Below are 15,585 nucleotides of genomic sequence, written 5' to 3' on the forward strand. Positions count from 1 at the left end.
AATACATGACCCGCCATCTCCCAATTATTTTATTTTAAAATCTTACGTTCCTAGTGCCAGGTATTGGATTAAATAGTGCCTATTCACAAATTAACTGCATCCACTTTGACGATATGTAAAAGATACTTATAATTTCCTTTCACTGAGCCAGTGTACTCCACGGTCCACTGCAAAACCAAGACTACTATGGCAGTCCTCAGGAATGTGCGCATCTTGACACATTTTCTTAGCTTCAAAAGTTACTTTTAAAAAAATTCAGTAGATCGACTTGTAAATAACCACTTCAGATTTTAAATCTGTAAAAATTCATCACATTGTTCTTGGGACAGATGGAGATAAGGCTAAAATTTTTTCCAAGTTAATATGAGAAAATAGAACCATAATTTTGCAATAAATCAGTTTTTGTATTTTGTTAAAGCAAACCAGTGAAGGAAAGGACAAAAACCTTTGGTTCACTTATGTATTCGTGAATGGAAAAAATTTATAATGCAAACTCACTCATTTAAAAACTTAGGTACAAATTATAACATTGCAGATAATCCTTTTTGTTTAGTTTCACATGTAAACCGTAGGAGACTCACCTAGTGTGAGCACTCCGGGTAAGTACTACAGATTGGAAGCCTCTGAACTTTTAAGTACATGTCAATACATAAATCTTTATGCATGCTTTTAAACAAACGGTATTTTTTTTAAATGAGAGAATCTAAACAAAAAGTATGACCAGCACCAGCATTTAAATTTTCTGATGTTAATATTAGTCTGACACAGGGTTAGTAACCATGCTGCACTGAAACACGTAATGGTACGAGATCTGATTCGTGATTTGTTAAACACTATTCCCACTTCCCCAGGATACTGAAGCTGGTCACAAAGCTAGCGATGTTAAGTACTCAGCATAATCAGTTATGGACAGCCTCTTGTACACACTGCCTCCAGATTTATGCTCATAGGTAGACATTCAGATATACCAATAAAACAGCATGTCCTGAAAACACGGGCACATTTTAAAACATTAAGACAATCCTGTTAACCGTAAGAGTCCCACAGTATGACTAACAGTAAGAACCTACTTTAAAAGCGCAAAAATTAATCGGTATAGTGCATGATGGACTCGACGTAGTTCCCGGGGAAGAGACCAGTCACTCGATTGCAGACCCCTTCATACCAGCCGTCGTCGTTCTTCTTTATGACGTAGATGATGGCGCCCTCCATGAACGACAGCTCGTCGTCTTTGTCTTTCGTGTAGTCGTATATTGCAACAACTATGGTGAAGGCAATGGGAAAACCTTATGAGCGCACGGTCGCCGGCATGTACTTCAATCTTAAAATGCAATGCCAGTTAAATCGACAGTGCAGCAAAACCTCTATTTTTATGAAGATTCTTCACGTTGCTCTGTGTTGGGATGGGTAGGTCAGTGGCCAGCCAAGTACCTAAATCAACGGCTGGATCTTGGGGCCATAGTGAGTGATTAGCCAGGTGTGGCGATGCATGCCTGGAATCCTGAGACCTAGGAGGATCACAGGTTCGAGGCCAGCCTCGGCAAAATAAAAAATAAAAAGGGCTGGGAGTATACCTTGGTAGTAGAATGCCCCAGTACCAAAAGTAAGTTAAAAAAAAAATTCAACAGGTTTTATCCATCTCTTATGACCTCTGAATATTAGGATTTATTAAGGATTTCGGTGTACCCATCCAAATACCTACTAAGTGCCTACCATATGAAAAACACTATCTTTCAAAATAATTATTGGGCAAAGTTGCAAAATCATTCAGCAAACCAGGTTAACAACCCAAGCAATCTAATTTGAAATCCAGCAATTTTATTGAGAGGTTAAATCTCATTTATGGGGGCTACCTAGACTTTTTAAAAACTATTATTTAATTACTTTAAAGATGAAGAGGACTTTAGGTGGCAAAGGCTTTAAAAACCCATTAATTACAATTTAAAGGTTTTGAAATTCTGTAGTATCTGTTATTCAGAGTTGAAAATATTCTTCCTTTCCAATTATTCAGTTAAAAACATTCTTTCTTTGCAAACAATGTTGTAGAAAAGGAAAAATTTTAAAGTACTAGTTTTCCATACTACTGGCTTATGAATTTAAACATTTCCTTAGTCCACCTTTGGGACTTTAGACTTGAGTTCATGAAATAAAATCCTTGTGATTTATTTTCTCTTTTAAGACATCTAACTGAAAATCTTCACTGAAACTTTTTCTCCTGATAGTACCAACATATCTTTAAACATTTAGACATGAAAGATCTAGATATTAAAAGATATGTTTATATATTTAAAAGAAATATTTAGATATTAAAAATATGTTTTAATTAAGAGAAATTTTTAAATTTTTTTCTTTTGGTACTAGAGACTGAATCCAGGGGCATGTTGCCTCTGCCCTATACATCTCCAGCCCTATTTTACTTTTTTTATTTTGAAACAGGGTCTCACTAAGTTGCTGTGGAACCTCACTAAATTGATGAGGCTGGTCTTGAACCTCCTGTCTCAGCCTCGCAAGTACTAGGATTACAGGCAAGTGCACCACGTGTGGTTTAAAACGCTCTTCTCATCTTATTAAGTATACATGACTTCAGTAAGTCAATCGGCTCCTTTGTCCCTTGTGTCAGGTATAAGATGCAAATAGGCCAGTGTGTCTGCAGCGAGAAGCGTATGCAGTTTAAAAAGGTACATCTGGCCAGCAACTCAGGACCCTTGAAGTAGGGCTGCAGGTTCAAACCCAGCCTCGGCAACTCGGCAAAACTCTGTCTCCCGGATAAGGCGGTTGTGGGGGCTGGACACGCAGTTCAATGGTAAAGCACGCTGGAGTCCGTCCCTAGTACCAAAATGAAACAATCTTAACTAAAATATAAAGAATGAATCCTCCTTTTATATTGGGAAATAATACAAAGTATATCATCTTGGTTGGTAAGGCAGTTCAAGCTGAGAAACCCTGAACAAGGTCTTTTTTATATAAAGACCTAAACTTCTGGCTGGGCGTGGCAACACACACTTGTATCACTTGAGACAAGAGCATCACAGACTCATGGCCAGCCCCACAACTCTGCAATGCAGTGAGATCCATTTCAAAGTAAGAAATAAAATAGGACCGGGGGTGTGGCTCTGAGGTAGAGTGCCCTGGTTCCATCTCCAGTACACAAAAAGTAAAGAAAGAAAAAGGAAGTACGATTCTGTAGCCAGGCTACTGTCCTTCACTCAACCCCACGTGACGGTACCTTTCTCGATGTAATTCTTGGGGGCCCAGGCAGGATCTCCGTCTGCATACGGGTCGTTGTACTGAACGACTGCAGCCTCCTCGTCGTCGTAGTCCACTGGAGGGGGCGGTGGGGGCGGCGGAGAGTCGTCAAACATGGGGATGTCATCTGGAGGCGGCGGCGGCGGTGGCGTGGGGCTATCAGCAACTAGAAAGATTGGGATGGTTACCTGGAATCGACTCTTCTAAGCAAATCTATAAATTAATGGGACTTAAGAAAGCTCTAATTGGTACACAGCATGCACTATCATAAAGCATGCAATGATTAGAAATAAAAGCTTGGTGGGTTAAAGCTTACATTGCTCTTAAGAATAATTTTGCAATATTAAGAGGAGCTAAAATAAGTGTAGCAAGAAGGAATGCAGGGGCTAAGCCGGTCTCTTGACAAAGATTAAAGAAGCGTCCTGACTCCAAGGCACAGGTCAAGACAAACGTCACTCTTCAAGCCTCGCTGCCTTTCATATCTATCATTTAAACTGCGATAAATGCTGTGACATTCCATTAGTGGTTTCATAACTTTTTGTTGTATTTATTCATGCCCCTGATTTTGGATTTTAATAGCTTTAGTGCCCTAGAAATTAAGTCTCAAGTGGCATATTTTTATTTATTTGCTTACTGTTTCGATAGAAAGAAAAGTAATGTTGGTAGTATCAGGACTGCTTCTGTGCAGATTTCCTATTATTTAAATTTTAACAGGAAAAATCTTAAGCTAAAAATGATTCCCAACTAGAAGAATATTACATTGTTTTAAAAGATGCTCATATTCATAATCATTTGTTAATGTAGAAAGGAAGCTAAGGTTTCGCAGTATTGCTTACAAAACACAAGCAGGATTTAAGGGAAGGGCCAGACCCTGAAGCTTCAGTTTCCTACGAATACAAGCACAAGTACGATCTAAACAGAAAGTGTTGAGGGAGATGTAATAATAAAAAAAAGAAACAGGAAGGAACTTATATCAAACAAAACAGGAAAAATGATCCACACCTCAAATTTTAGGTGGCCGTGGTGTGCGGCGGCAGTGGGTGGGTGAGCCTGGCTGTGCTGAGCGGCCGCGCCCGCGCTCAGCTACAGCTTGGGGAGCTCAGGGCGCACCTCGCCTCCGCTTTTAAAGTTGACTCTGCCCGACTTGGAACGATGTGCTGGAAATGTAACCTAAGAGGTCTGGATTTACACACATCTGTAGATAACAGCCCTTCTTTATTTCCTTTTCTTTTCGGGTTTTTTTTTTTTTTTTTTTTTTTGTACTAGGATTGAATCCAGGAGCGTTCTACCTACCTACAAGCTACACCCTAGCCCGATTTTTCAATTTTTTATTTTGAAAGGTTGCAGAGGGCCTCACTAAGTAGGTAAAGCTGGCCACAAACCTGTGATCCTCGGGCCTCAGCTTCCCAAGTCCTGGGAGGACACGTGTGAGCCACCATGCCCAGCCAGCAGCCCTACTTTGCTACAGAGCAAGTCTGTGCTTTCTATTTCACCCCTGTGAAGATGGAAAGGGCCGCTGACAAAGCGAGTCCTGTGTGCTGATGCTCTACTAGTTACCCTGTAATTCACTTTCAGCCCTGTGTATGGACACGTCTTATCCTCACCCAGGCCTCCCCACTGAGCTCCCTAACACTGAAGCGAGGGAGACGGAGTGAACCCCCCTCACACCAGCAGCCCCGGCTCATACTGCAATTTGCCTAACATTCAAATTATGCTCCCTCTGCTTTTTATTTATGCGGAACTTGTCAATTAAAGTGCCTCTTCTCAATTGTCTTTTATGTAGAAATGCTAAATCTACAATGGCTTATCTTCAAATTATGGCAGGAATCTGGTCAGTATAATTTGCTGTATAATATTTCATCTAGCATTATGCATATCTAACTCAAAGACTTTCTAATGTTAATTTTTATAAAGAGATATAAATATACTGCAGACTTAGAAGCTCATATCGTTTTTAATTTTCCCACCTTTTGAAGTACTGGGTACTGAACCCGGGGGCATTCTATTTCTGAGCTATACCACCAGCGCATTTTAGTTTTTATTTTGAAAAAGGTCTCACTAAGTAGCTGAGGCTGGCCATATACCCGAGATCCTCCCATCTCAGCCTCCCAAGTACTGGGATTACAGCGTGTGCCCCCACACCTGGCTTTTATTTTAATTTTTAAATGGGGTCTTATTATATTAAGTTGTGGCCATGAGCCTACAGCCTCTAGTCTAGGTCTGGCAGGTGGAGATTACAGGCATGAGCCACCACGCCCATCCCCTTCTGTTATTTCCTTAATGTGGTACTGGGGACTAAAGCGGGGTTCTCCACCACCGAGCTCTACCCCAGGCCTTCTGTTTTCTGAGACACAGTTGGTAAGCTGCCTCAGGGTGGCCTTGAACTCAAGACCCTCCTGCGTCAACGTCCCAAGTACTGGGGCTCCAGGCGCATGCTCCCCTGCCAGCTAGAGCTCATGCCTTCAATCAACAGGTAAACAGGTTAACTGCTACAGCTGCTCCTTATTACCCACTGTAAGTCCCAAAGAAACTGGGTATTTAAGAAAGGAACACAGAATGTTTGTACTTCATAACACATTTAAAATGCTGCTACACAGTTTATTCTCAGTATCTTAAGCTTACTTTTAAAAACTAGATGGCAAATACACTTGGGAAATCTGTGTCACAAGAAGAATGACTTAGCAACTCAAGTTCACTTGTTTGGTGAGAAGAATGAAGAGCTGGAGCAGTGGCCACTGTAGCATAAAGACCATGCATACTTAGAATAATATTCATCAATACTAGATTTCTATTTCTAGAAAGTTACCAAAAAACCAATCAATGAACTCTGGATCTACACAATTGTTCATTGTGGTTATTTTGAATTATTTTCTAATAACTTTTAGTGAGATAGCAGTTCAAAAAGCTGAACTGACCTACTTTTTAAACTCAGCAAGGCTATTACTAAGCTGCTGAAGCATGAAGGGCCAGGAATTCACCTTCACTCGCTCACTTTAAAAAAATCAAAACAAAAAACCTCCGGGTGTGGTGGCGCACGCTTGTAATCCCCGCACTTGGGAGCGGAGACAGGAGGATCGTGCAGGTTCAAAGCCAGCCTCGCTGGCTTAAAAGACCCTGTTTCCAAATTTAAAAAATATATAAAAATAGGTCTGGGAGTGTAGCCCGGAGGTAGAAGGGCTTCCAGAAACCCCAGTACCACAAAAAAAAAAAAAAAAAACCTACTTTGAGATGTTTGAATACAGTTTTCATACAAAAGCTAATAGTAAAGATGGGTTACATGTAGAAACCTGCCATTCTGCAGCCATGTCTTTGAAGACGCCCACCAGATCATACATTTCTTGAAGGAAGGGGCTTTGGCTCAAGCTGTCATCTCTTCTGAGCCTGGCACTTAAATGAGCTGCATCTGCATGGAAGGGCGGGGCAGACACCGCACCGCGGGGCGGGAGAGCGGCCGCCGAGTGCGTCACCCGCTCTTCAAACCATCCTCAAGTTTATTTTCAGGACAGTCCCAAATGGGGTAAATGAGAACGAGACCACTTTGCCATATTAACTTCAACAGCTTTTCTGACATAATTCAGCGATACAGGTTATTTTCCATATTGCTGTGTAATATTCACTGCGATCATGTAGTTGGAAGTGCACATCTTCTGGAACCTTAAAAAAGTAAGCCATATATCAAAAACAACTCTCAGGAGCCATTAAGCCCAAGCCAGACGTGGTGGCGCACACCTGTAATCCCAGGACTTGGGAGGCTGAGACAGAAGGGCCATAGGTTCAAAGCCAGCCTCGGCAACCTGAGTGAGACCCTGTTTGCAACTAAAATATAAAATAGGGCTATAAGGGTACCCCATAGCTCAGAGGCAGAATGACCCCGGGTTCAATGACCCTAGTACCACATTCATGAACAAAAAAAAAACCCATTAAACTTGATCCTTTCAAAGAAAACCTAAAAATGATGACAGGTTCGCATGCCCAGGAGACTCCTCCTGGCCTGCGTGTAGCCAACAAAGCGGCTTCTGCGCCCGCAGTCACTCGCCTGGAAGAGACGGCAGGAGGCAGTCTACTCATTTGAGGATTCACTCTTAACAATGAATGTTACATGTAGGTTCAAATTTATCTACAAAATTTTCAATGTATGTATAAAGATCTGAGGTTACATGTTTCTTTTGAGATGTTTTATAACTAAAGGAAAAATCTGTCCCAATTTTCTAATGAATTTAACTTCATAATAAATCTTGATGAATTTTTTAGAACATAAACTTTTCCAATTCTAATAACTATCAGGAGATCCCCACTACATACAACTTGCACTTTTGTGTCTGACTACTCCTTCCTTAATTTAAAAAGATCACATCTCATGTGTTAGATCGTGTAAATACTTTGAAAAGTGCAGTTTTGAATTTTATACGGGTCAGGAATCATGCACACAGGAGAAAAAACTGAAGACCGTGCTCTTCAGTTTTGATAACATCTCTGCACCGTTTTCCAGGTAAGATCAGCTTCTCAATAAAGTAAGACCACGGCGACTTGCCAGCCATGCATGCGCTGAGGAGACAGCCTCTAGGCTGCGAGAGCCTGGTTTGCCACACTTACTGTTTTCCTGCACCCTGGCCACGAAGCCTGTGAGAGGGATCTGTGGAGTCAACTGAGGCATGGGGGGAGGAGGTGGAGCAACAGAAACTGCACAACGACACAGTGGGGAGTGAAACGGATCAAGGAAAGAAAACAAACAAAAAGCAGAAGTCAGTTACAAGGACCACAACAGAAGTATGCCAAGACAGCGCGCAAAATGGAACGACAAACAAAAACAAAACGAAACTGCAGACCCTCTGCTCAGGCCCCACAAACCCGAGGCCAAGCTGTGCTGAGCCAGCTGGCTCGGTGGATAAGAGAACAAGCACAAGCTGATACTCGTGCCGTGCACTCACTGCAGTGCAATGACATTTTCAAATTCTAAGAAAAATCTTATCAACTAGTAACAAAATACCTGTAGAGGTTTCTGGGTTATTTTTGCTATGATTCTATAACTAACTGGTTTGTCTAGCTTTAAGGTAATGCTATCAATTAGAACCCAATAAATAAAACAAATATATATTATATAATGGCTCTTAACTGCATATATAAGTATCGTAATCATAGGTTTCCTTTAAAGACAGTTTTTTATTACATATCTAAGTTTTCAGACAATTCTCCAGGGAAAGCTTTTGTTGGTAAAACAAGGTCATGATTATTTGCTTAATTTGGCAATTTTATTTTTAAGGATAATAATCCTAAATTTACTAGGGAATAAGTGTTCCTTGTACATATTAATCATTCAAGACTTCAGGGAATGAGATATGTTGAGTGACTTTATTATCACAGTTCTAAAAAGGCAACCAGTGTGTTAAATGTGACAGTCTGCTTTAAGTTAACTTCTTACACACTGTTGGCTGCCTTGAAACATGCTCAAATTTCTTTCAAGCAGCGACTTAATTTATAGGAGATGGATGCCAAGTGCTCGTGGGAGCAGCCAACGTATAGAAACACGCATGTCTCCTGCTTTGTCTCATTCTAAGAAGACAGCAGAGGTGCCGCAGGTGAGTCGGGGACGCCACAGGAGCGCCGGCAGCGCCCCCTCCTGGCGGCCCCCGGGGCTCGGCTCTGGAAGGCTGCTCCAATCTAATGTTTTGTTGGCAAGCATTAAGAATTTGAGAGCGGCTCAGAGTTCAAAGAGGCAACAAAGCCATCTTGTGTATTAATATTCACTGTATAGCAAAAAACAACATCCAGTTCTCTCAGACACTCTTATTCATTCTCTTTCATTCTGACCCTCTGTATACTGAAAGCTGTGAAATAAATGAAAGGTTAGAGGTCTTGGTTTTTAAAAATGCTACCAAAAACCTAAAAAAAATTATTTTTAGAAACAACCCTTGGTGACTAGCCATGCTGGTTAATACGTAAGGAAAAGAAAAGCTATGCTCTGAAAATACTAATCATTAGCATCACATGTAGACAACAGGGAAATATGCACAACCAAAACACTAAAAACTTCAACACCAACAGTAACTCATATTGAAGGATATTACACAAAACATAATAGTGTGTTTAAAATCTGAGGTCAAATTTGCTTTCTAATGTTCAAAAGAATGTGGACATTTACGAATGAAAGTGTCCTGTTCAAAAACAACTCATTCAACTATTGCTAAAATAAAATTATACAATGATGTTTTGGGTGAAATAAAATCCTTATTTTCAGAGTAAATTAAGTGTCAAGTGGAGAAGAGAAAAATAGCAAATATAAAGATGGGATCTAAAAAATGCAAAATATAAAAAAAGTTGAGAAAACTAGTGAGGTGAACTATTTAATCTGTGGAATACTCAAATATTCAAACATATGCTACCTTACGATACCAAAAGGAGACCAGGAAAAATGTGAGGTAAAATTTAGTTGATAAAGTTTAATATTTCTTAGCAGCCAGAACAAAAACTTTAGTGGGGAGATTGTATACATTTGGGATTATCTTTGAATTTTGATAATTCTGCTAAAGTGATTTTCAGCTTTTAAGAGTTTTTGCTATAAACCAATTTTTTAACTCTAAAATTAAAACAAGTAAGAGAACTTTTGCCTACCTCTAAAATAAATGTTTAGATCATGTATGATAGATAAATTAAAAGAACTTAAACCAATCTCTTATGTAAGTACTCACAGTGGGGTTCTTTAGGGGATTTTTTTTTAAGTAGCCCTGGGGATTGAACCCAGAAGCATTCTACTTCTGAGCTACACCCCCGGACCTATTTTATTTATTATCTTCAAACAGGGTTTTGCTAAATTGCTGAGGCTGGCCTCAAACCTGTAATCCTCCTGTCTCAGCCTCCGGAGGACTGGCATGAGTCACTGGGCCTGGCTGACACAGTGTTTTTAGGTAAAATGCTACAGCATCCAGCTTTAGAAAGTAGCCACAAAAGCTACTTGGGAACACCTGTGTCAGTCAGCGCCTGAAAACTGGCTTGAAAATAACTTCAAGCCAGGAATCACCGAGTTGTTTCGCTTTTTTCTCCCTTGCACTACACTTCGTAAGAGGGTATGACTACCCTCAGTCAGCCAAGCTTCCTAACATCATACACTAAAACTACTGAATAATCTTAACATCTTTAAACATCAATTGCAAATTAGTGCAGAGATGTGTGATTTGAAGTGAACAGAAAGAAATCAAAAGAAAATCCTTCCCACTGTTAGTATTATTCAAAGCCAGGGTAATTAAGCAGGCATCACAAATGTTTTGGGTTGATTCTGACTCCTTTTGGTATAAGCTAATGGCCTTCAGAGTGACGGCCAGCAGTTTTGTTATTTTGAAGAAGGTTTTGAAATGCCTGTGTTTGATTTGACCTTTGCTGAACTGTCACAAGCATGACAATAAAAATAAGTTTATTTATTTCAGTGGTGCTTTTTCAATTTTAATTTATATTGAAGTCATAAAAATACCCTACTAAAGCACTAAATTTAAATACACTTAAATATACTCAATAAACCTGAATTTTGGAGAAATGGTAAGCAATTACTCTGAAAATGGTAGGATTCAAAGCCTAATATTCTAAAGCAAAAGTAAACATGAAATAGAATGATTTCAACTACTGTCTACCACTGGCGAGAACAACAGATTCACATAATTTCCTTCAAAAGGAGCTGTACTGTTGCTGGGTGCCTGCAGAGCACACGCTTACTTGAATTCTGAGAATAAAGTGGACCTCCATTAACATGAGGCTGAGCAGAAAACTGAGCGGTCACGGAGGGAGTTCGTCTGTATCCACCAGAAGATGTCGAGGAGGTGGTGGAGTTGTGTCGAGAGATCTGCCTGGTCATGGTGCCGTACTGGGAGCCAGGAGCTGAGCCCGGGGCTGCTGAAAAGCATCGTGAGAGGCAACCAGAGAGACTTGAGCACTGTAATCACCTCAGACGGCAGGACAAAGATGGCACTCTCGCTAAGAAGCACCCACAGCACGAATCACACAGAAAAGCAGAGATGAAAGTCAAATAACTCTACCTCTGAATTAAAAAGAAAAAATAGCTACTGCATGAAAAGCTACAAAACATGCAATGTTCTTAAACCTTTCAAATAAGCACAATCCTGGATAGAAATTTCTTGTGCATTTGAGAATACAGCTGGCTCTCTGCACCCTTGGGACCCACATCTGGGGACCCAACCAATCTCAGATGGAAAATACTCAGGGAAATAAACTGCCCATACTGAACATGCATGTACAGACTGTCTTATTCCCTAAACAAAGCAGTAAAACAATTATTCAAAGCATTTACATCAGGGATGACAGTCTAGAGATGATCTCAAGTACAATAAAGGAGGATGTGTGGGCTACGTGCAAACACTACATCATTATAAATCAGGAACCTGAGCACTGAGGCTCCTAGTACCTCTGGGGGCTCCTGCACTCAATCCCCATCCCCGAAGGATGGCGTTTATACCTGTGTATATCAAATGTTTCTCAAAAAAACTAGTATGAAAAAATGCGAAGTATAAATCATCAGTGTTTAGATGTGAATGCGCTCACATGTGTTTTACAAACTTCTTCCTTTCCATCACCAAACTTTTCAGAATTTTGATCCATAAGAACCTACCTGGCTAAATCCAGATTAAATAATAAAACTGAAATTCTTTTTTTTTGGGGGGGCGGGGGTTTACTGGGGGTGGAACTCAGGGGCTTTCTACCTCTGGACTATACTCCCAGACCTATTTTATACTTTATTTGGAAACAGGGTCTCACTAAGTTGCTGAGAGCCTCACTCAGTAGCTGAGGCTGGCTTCGAACCTGTGCGATCCTCCTGTCTCAGCCTCCCAAGTGCAGGGATTACAAGCGTGTGCCACCACACCCGGCTATAAAACTGAAATTCTTAAGCATATTTTACACATTTAGTAATATTTTATTATCTCCACTAACAGATAATAGTATGAATGCATATTACAGTAGAATCATTTGAAGAAATATCTACTTTCAAAACACACTGTTTTGTCAGATTTACTGTGTAAGATTAACATACTTTTTCCTTTCGCATTTTTTTTTTTTAAGCAGTAATGGGAATTGAATCCAGGGACACTGAACCTCCAATACTTGAAACCAGGTCTCTCTATCTTGCAGAGGGCCCACTAAGTAGCAGAGGCTGGCCATGAACCTGCGATCCTCCTGTCTCAGACTCCCAAGTACTAGATTACAAGCATGCACTACCACTCCCAGCCGCGCTTAAATTTTTGTAACTAACAAAACTAGCAAAAATTCAAGACTCTAAAATATAGCATTTTTAGGTAGCTTTGTTTAGAAAATCTATTCTACATACTTAGAAAGCTTTCCCCAAACTATACCCAAAGCAATCTGCTTTAAAAAATTAATTCATGCTCCTACCTATACTTTAGTATTTAAACCAAAGTACAATTGATACTTAAAATGGAGTTAAATATCATTCTTTACCAACATATCAAAAGTTTAATATGTAAAAGGTCCAAGGACTCTGAAGTTTACTTTCCAAAGTTAATTTCAAGATAATATTATCCTCCTATCTCACTCACACACTGAACAATGACAGCTTAAGTAAATAGCATCCTACTGTATCTTCATGAAGGGGTCAATATATAAGGTGTTAGATAAAAACATAGAGCAGAGGCTGTTTATTGAATAAAAGAGCTGATACTTAACAATTTGGAACCCCATAGGTAGTCACTAACTATTTGATCAACTACTAAGTACTCATTTTCTAAACAGAAACACATTTTTGTATGTGTGTGTGTGGTACTGGGGATGGAACCCAGGGGCTTTTCTACCTCCGGGCTATACTTCCAGACCTATTTTATATTTTATTTGGAAACAGGGTCTTGCTAAGTTACTAAGAGCCTCACTATGTAGCTGAGGCTGGCTTCGAACCTATGTGATCCTCCCGTCTCAGCCTCCCAAGCGCGGGGATTACAAGCGTGCACCACCACGCCCAGCTTATAGAAACACATTTTTAAAATAATAGTCTACTTAAAAATCTTTTTGTATGAGTAATTTTGAATATAGGTTTTCCAGAGAGCTAAAAGTAAGCTTTTAGTACTTTGTAACAAATTTTTATAAAATAATTCTATATTTTTCTAATGTGTATAAAAAATATATAAATATTTAAGTTATTTTTTCTTTTCTTTTTTTCTTTTTTTTTTTTTTTTTTTTTTGCAGGTCTGGGGATGGAACCCAGGGACATTCTACCTCTAAGCTACACCCCCTGCCCTATTTTTTTTAGTCTTTTTTTTTTTTTGAAACAGGGTCTAAGTTGCAGAGGGCCTCGCTAAGTAGCTGAGGCTGTCCACGAACCGCGATCCTCCAGTCTCAGCCTTCTGAAGGCTGGGATTACAAGCGTGCGCCACCACGCCTAGCTCTAAGTTATTTTTTCTTGGTGATTCAAAACCAACTGCTTGATTCAAAACCAAGTTCTTTATTTTTTTGGTGGCACTGGGGTTCCTGGAAGCCCTTCTACCTCCGGGCTACACTACCAGACCTATTTTTTATATTTTTGAAACAGGGTCTCTTACGCCAGCGCGGCGCGGCTGGCTTCGAACCTGCGCGATCCTCCTGTCTCCGCCTCCCAAGCGCGGGGATGACAAGCGTGCCCACCACGCCCGGCCAAAACCAAGTTCTGAACTGTGCTGCTTTGGGATTTGTTTGGTGGTGGTACTGAGGACTGAACCCACAAGCATTCTACCTTTGAGCTACAGCCCCAGCCCTATATTTTTTGAAACAAGGTCTCACTAACTTAGAGAGCCTCACTAAGTTGCTGAGACTAGCCACAACCTGGGATCTTCCTGTCTCAACCTCCCAAGTAACTGGGATTACAAGTGTGTACCCCTACACCCAGCTTAGGATTTAGTATTTTACTTCAAAAGAAAATAATGCCAAACAGCATATGACTGATATATATGTAATTGTATATTATATATATATATATGTATATATCATATATATTTAATTTGACAACATATATGTGCTAAATATACATTATATACTAAATATACCATATATAATACATACATATATACAGAGAGAGAGTGTGTGTGTGTGTGTGTGTGTGTGTGAGCATTCGTGCATGAACGGTACTGGGACTTGAACCCAGGCACATTCTACCTTGAAGCTCCACCCCGGGTTTTGTTGCTAGTCTGAGGAGCATCCCTCTGAATTGCTGAGGCTAGTCACAAACTTTCACTCCTCCAGTCTCAGCTTCCTGAGTACGAGGATTACAGGTGTGCACCACCACACCCAGCTTTCTATATATATTACATAGTACATACATGTACAACTAATTTTTAAAGGAGATAAATAACCAACTCAAGAAATACAGTATTACAAATGCCACTGAATCTTCCTGTGTGCTGCTCTCCTGGATTCCCAAGCTCACAAAGTATGGTAAACAATCCCTTTTCCATACAGTAGTTTTCATCATACATACATGTAACCTTAGGCAATATAATTATTGTTTTTATAAATATACAACTTTTTATAATGGGATAATTTGTATGTGTTATTTAGTGCTCTTTCTTTCTTTTTTTCTTTCCATTTTGAAACAGGGTCTCACTAAGTTGTGTAGGGATTCACCAAGTTGTAGCGGCTGGCTATGAATCTGCGATCCTCCTGTCTCAGCCTCGGAAGAACTTGGAATTGCAGGCATGCGCCACACATTTTAAGCTTGGCTCTGAAAGCTTAATTTTGACTAGTTCCCAGATGTTGATGGTCTGGGCATGTCACTGTGAAAGCCATTGCTCTTAAGACAATGATTTTCAAAAATTTTGGTCTTAGGGTCCACACTTAAAAGTCAGAGAACCTAAAAGCTTTTGTTGAATGAATTGTAGCTATAAGTAATTACTGTATTAGAAATTAAAACTGGCTGGGCATGGTGGCTCACACTTGTAATCCCAGTACTTGAGAGACTGAAATAAGAAGCCCGCAGGTTCATAGCCAACCTCAGCTACTTAATGATGCTCTCCACAACTTAATGAGATCCTGTTCCAAAGTAAAGAATAAAATAAGCCGGGTGTGGTGGCGCACGCTTGTAATCCCTGCGCTTGGGAGGCTGAGACAGGAGGACCGCATAGGTTCAAAGCCAGCCTCAGCTATGTAGTGAGGCGCTCAGCACCTTAGTGAGACCCTGTTTCCAAATAACAAATATAAAAAAATAGGCCTGGGAGTGTAGTCTGGAGGTAGAAAGCCTCTGGGTTCCACCCCTAGTACCACAGAAAAATAAAAAATTAAAAAAATTAAATAAAATAAGAATAAAATATAGGGCTAGAATGTAGCTCAGGGCCCTGAGTTCAATCCCCAGCTCTAGAAAGG

General features: G+C 40.1%; 1 protein-coding gene across 31 annotated transcripts in view; it reads right to left on the bottom strand.

The window, feature by feature from the left end:
- Window positions 1–1,086: 1,086 nt before the first annotated feature.
- The window catches only part of ABI1 (abl interactor 1), a gene marked incomplete at both ends in the record, with an annotated part of 82,121 nt that continues 67,622 nt past the window's right edge, over window positions 1,087–15,585 (bottom strand). For 7 of the 31 annotated variants that reach the window (XM_080716956.1, XM_080716958.1, XM_080716952.1 and 4 more), the window contains 4 exons: window positions 1,087–1,262; window positions 3,227–3,412; window positions 7,840–7,926; window positions 10,948–11,124. In XM_080716956.1, coding sequence (XP_080573082.1) covers window positions 1,087–1,262; window positions 3,227–3,412; window positions 7,840–7,926; window positions 10,948–11,124 — 626 coding nt within the window. The remainder of the gene's footprint in view (window positions 1,263–3,226; window positions 3,413–7,839; window positions 7,927–10,947; window positions 11,125–15,585) is intronic. The other 24 variants (XM_080716964.1, XM_080716961.1, XM_080716962.1 and 21 more) reach the window with 6 other exon arrangements.

Source organism: Muscardinus avellanarius, assembly GCF_963383645.1.
Source record: "Muscardinus avellanarius genome assembly, chromosome: 20".
In the NCBI taxonomy this organism is placed as follows: Eukaryota; Metazoa; Chordata; class Mammalia; order Rodentia; family Gliridae; genus Muscardinus; species Muscardinus avellanarius.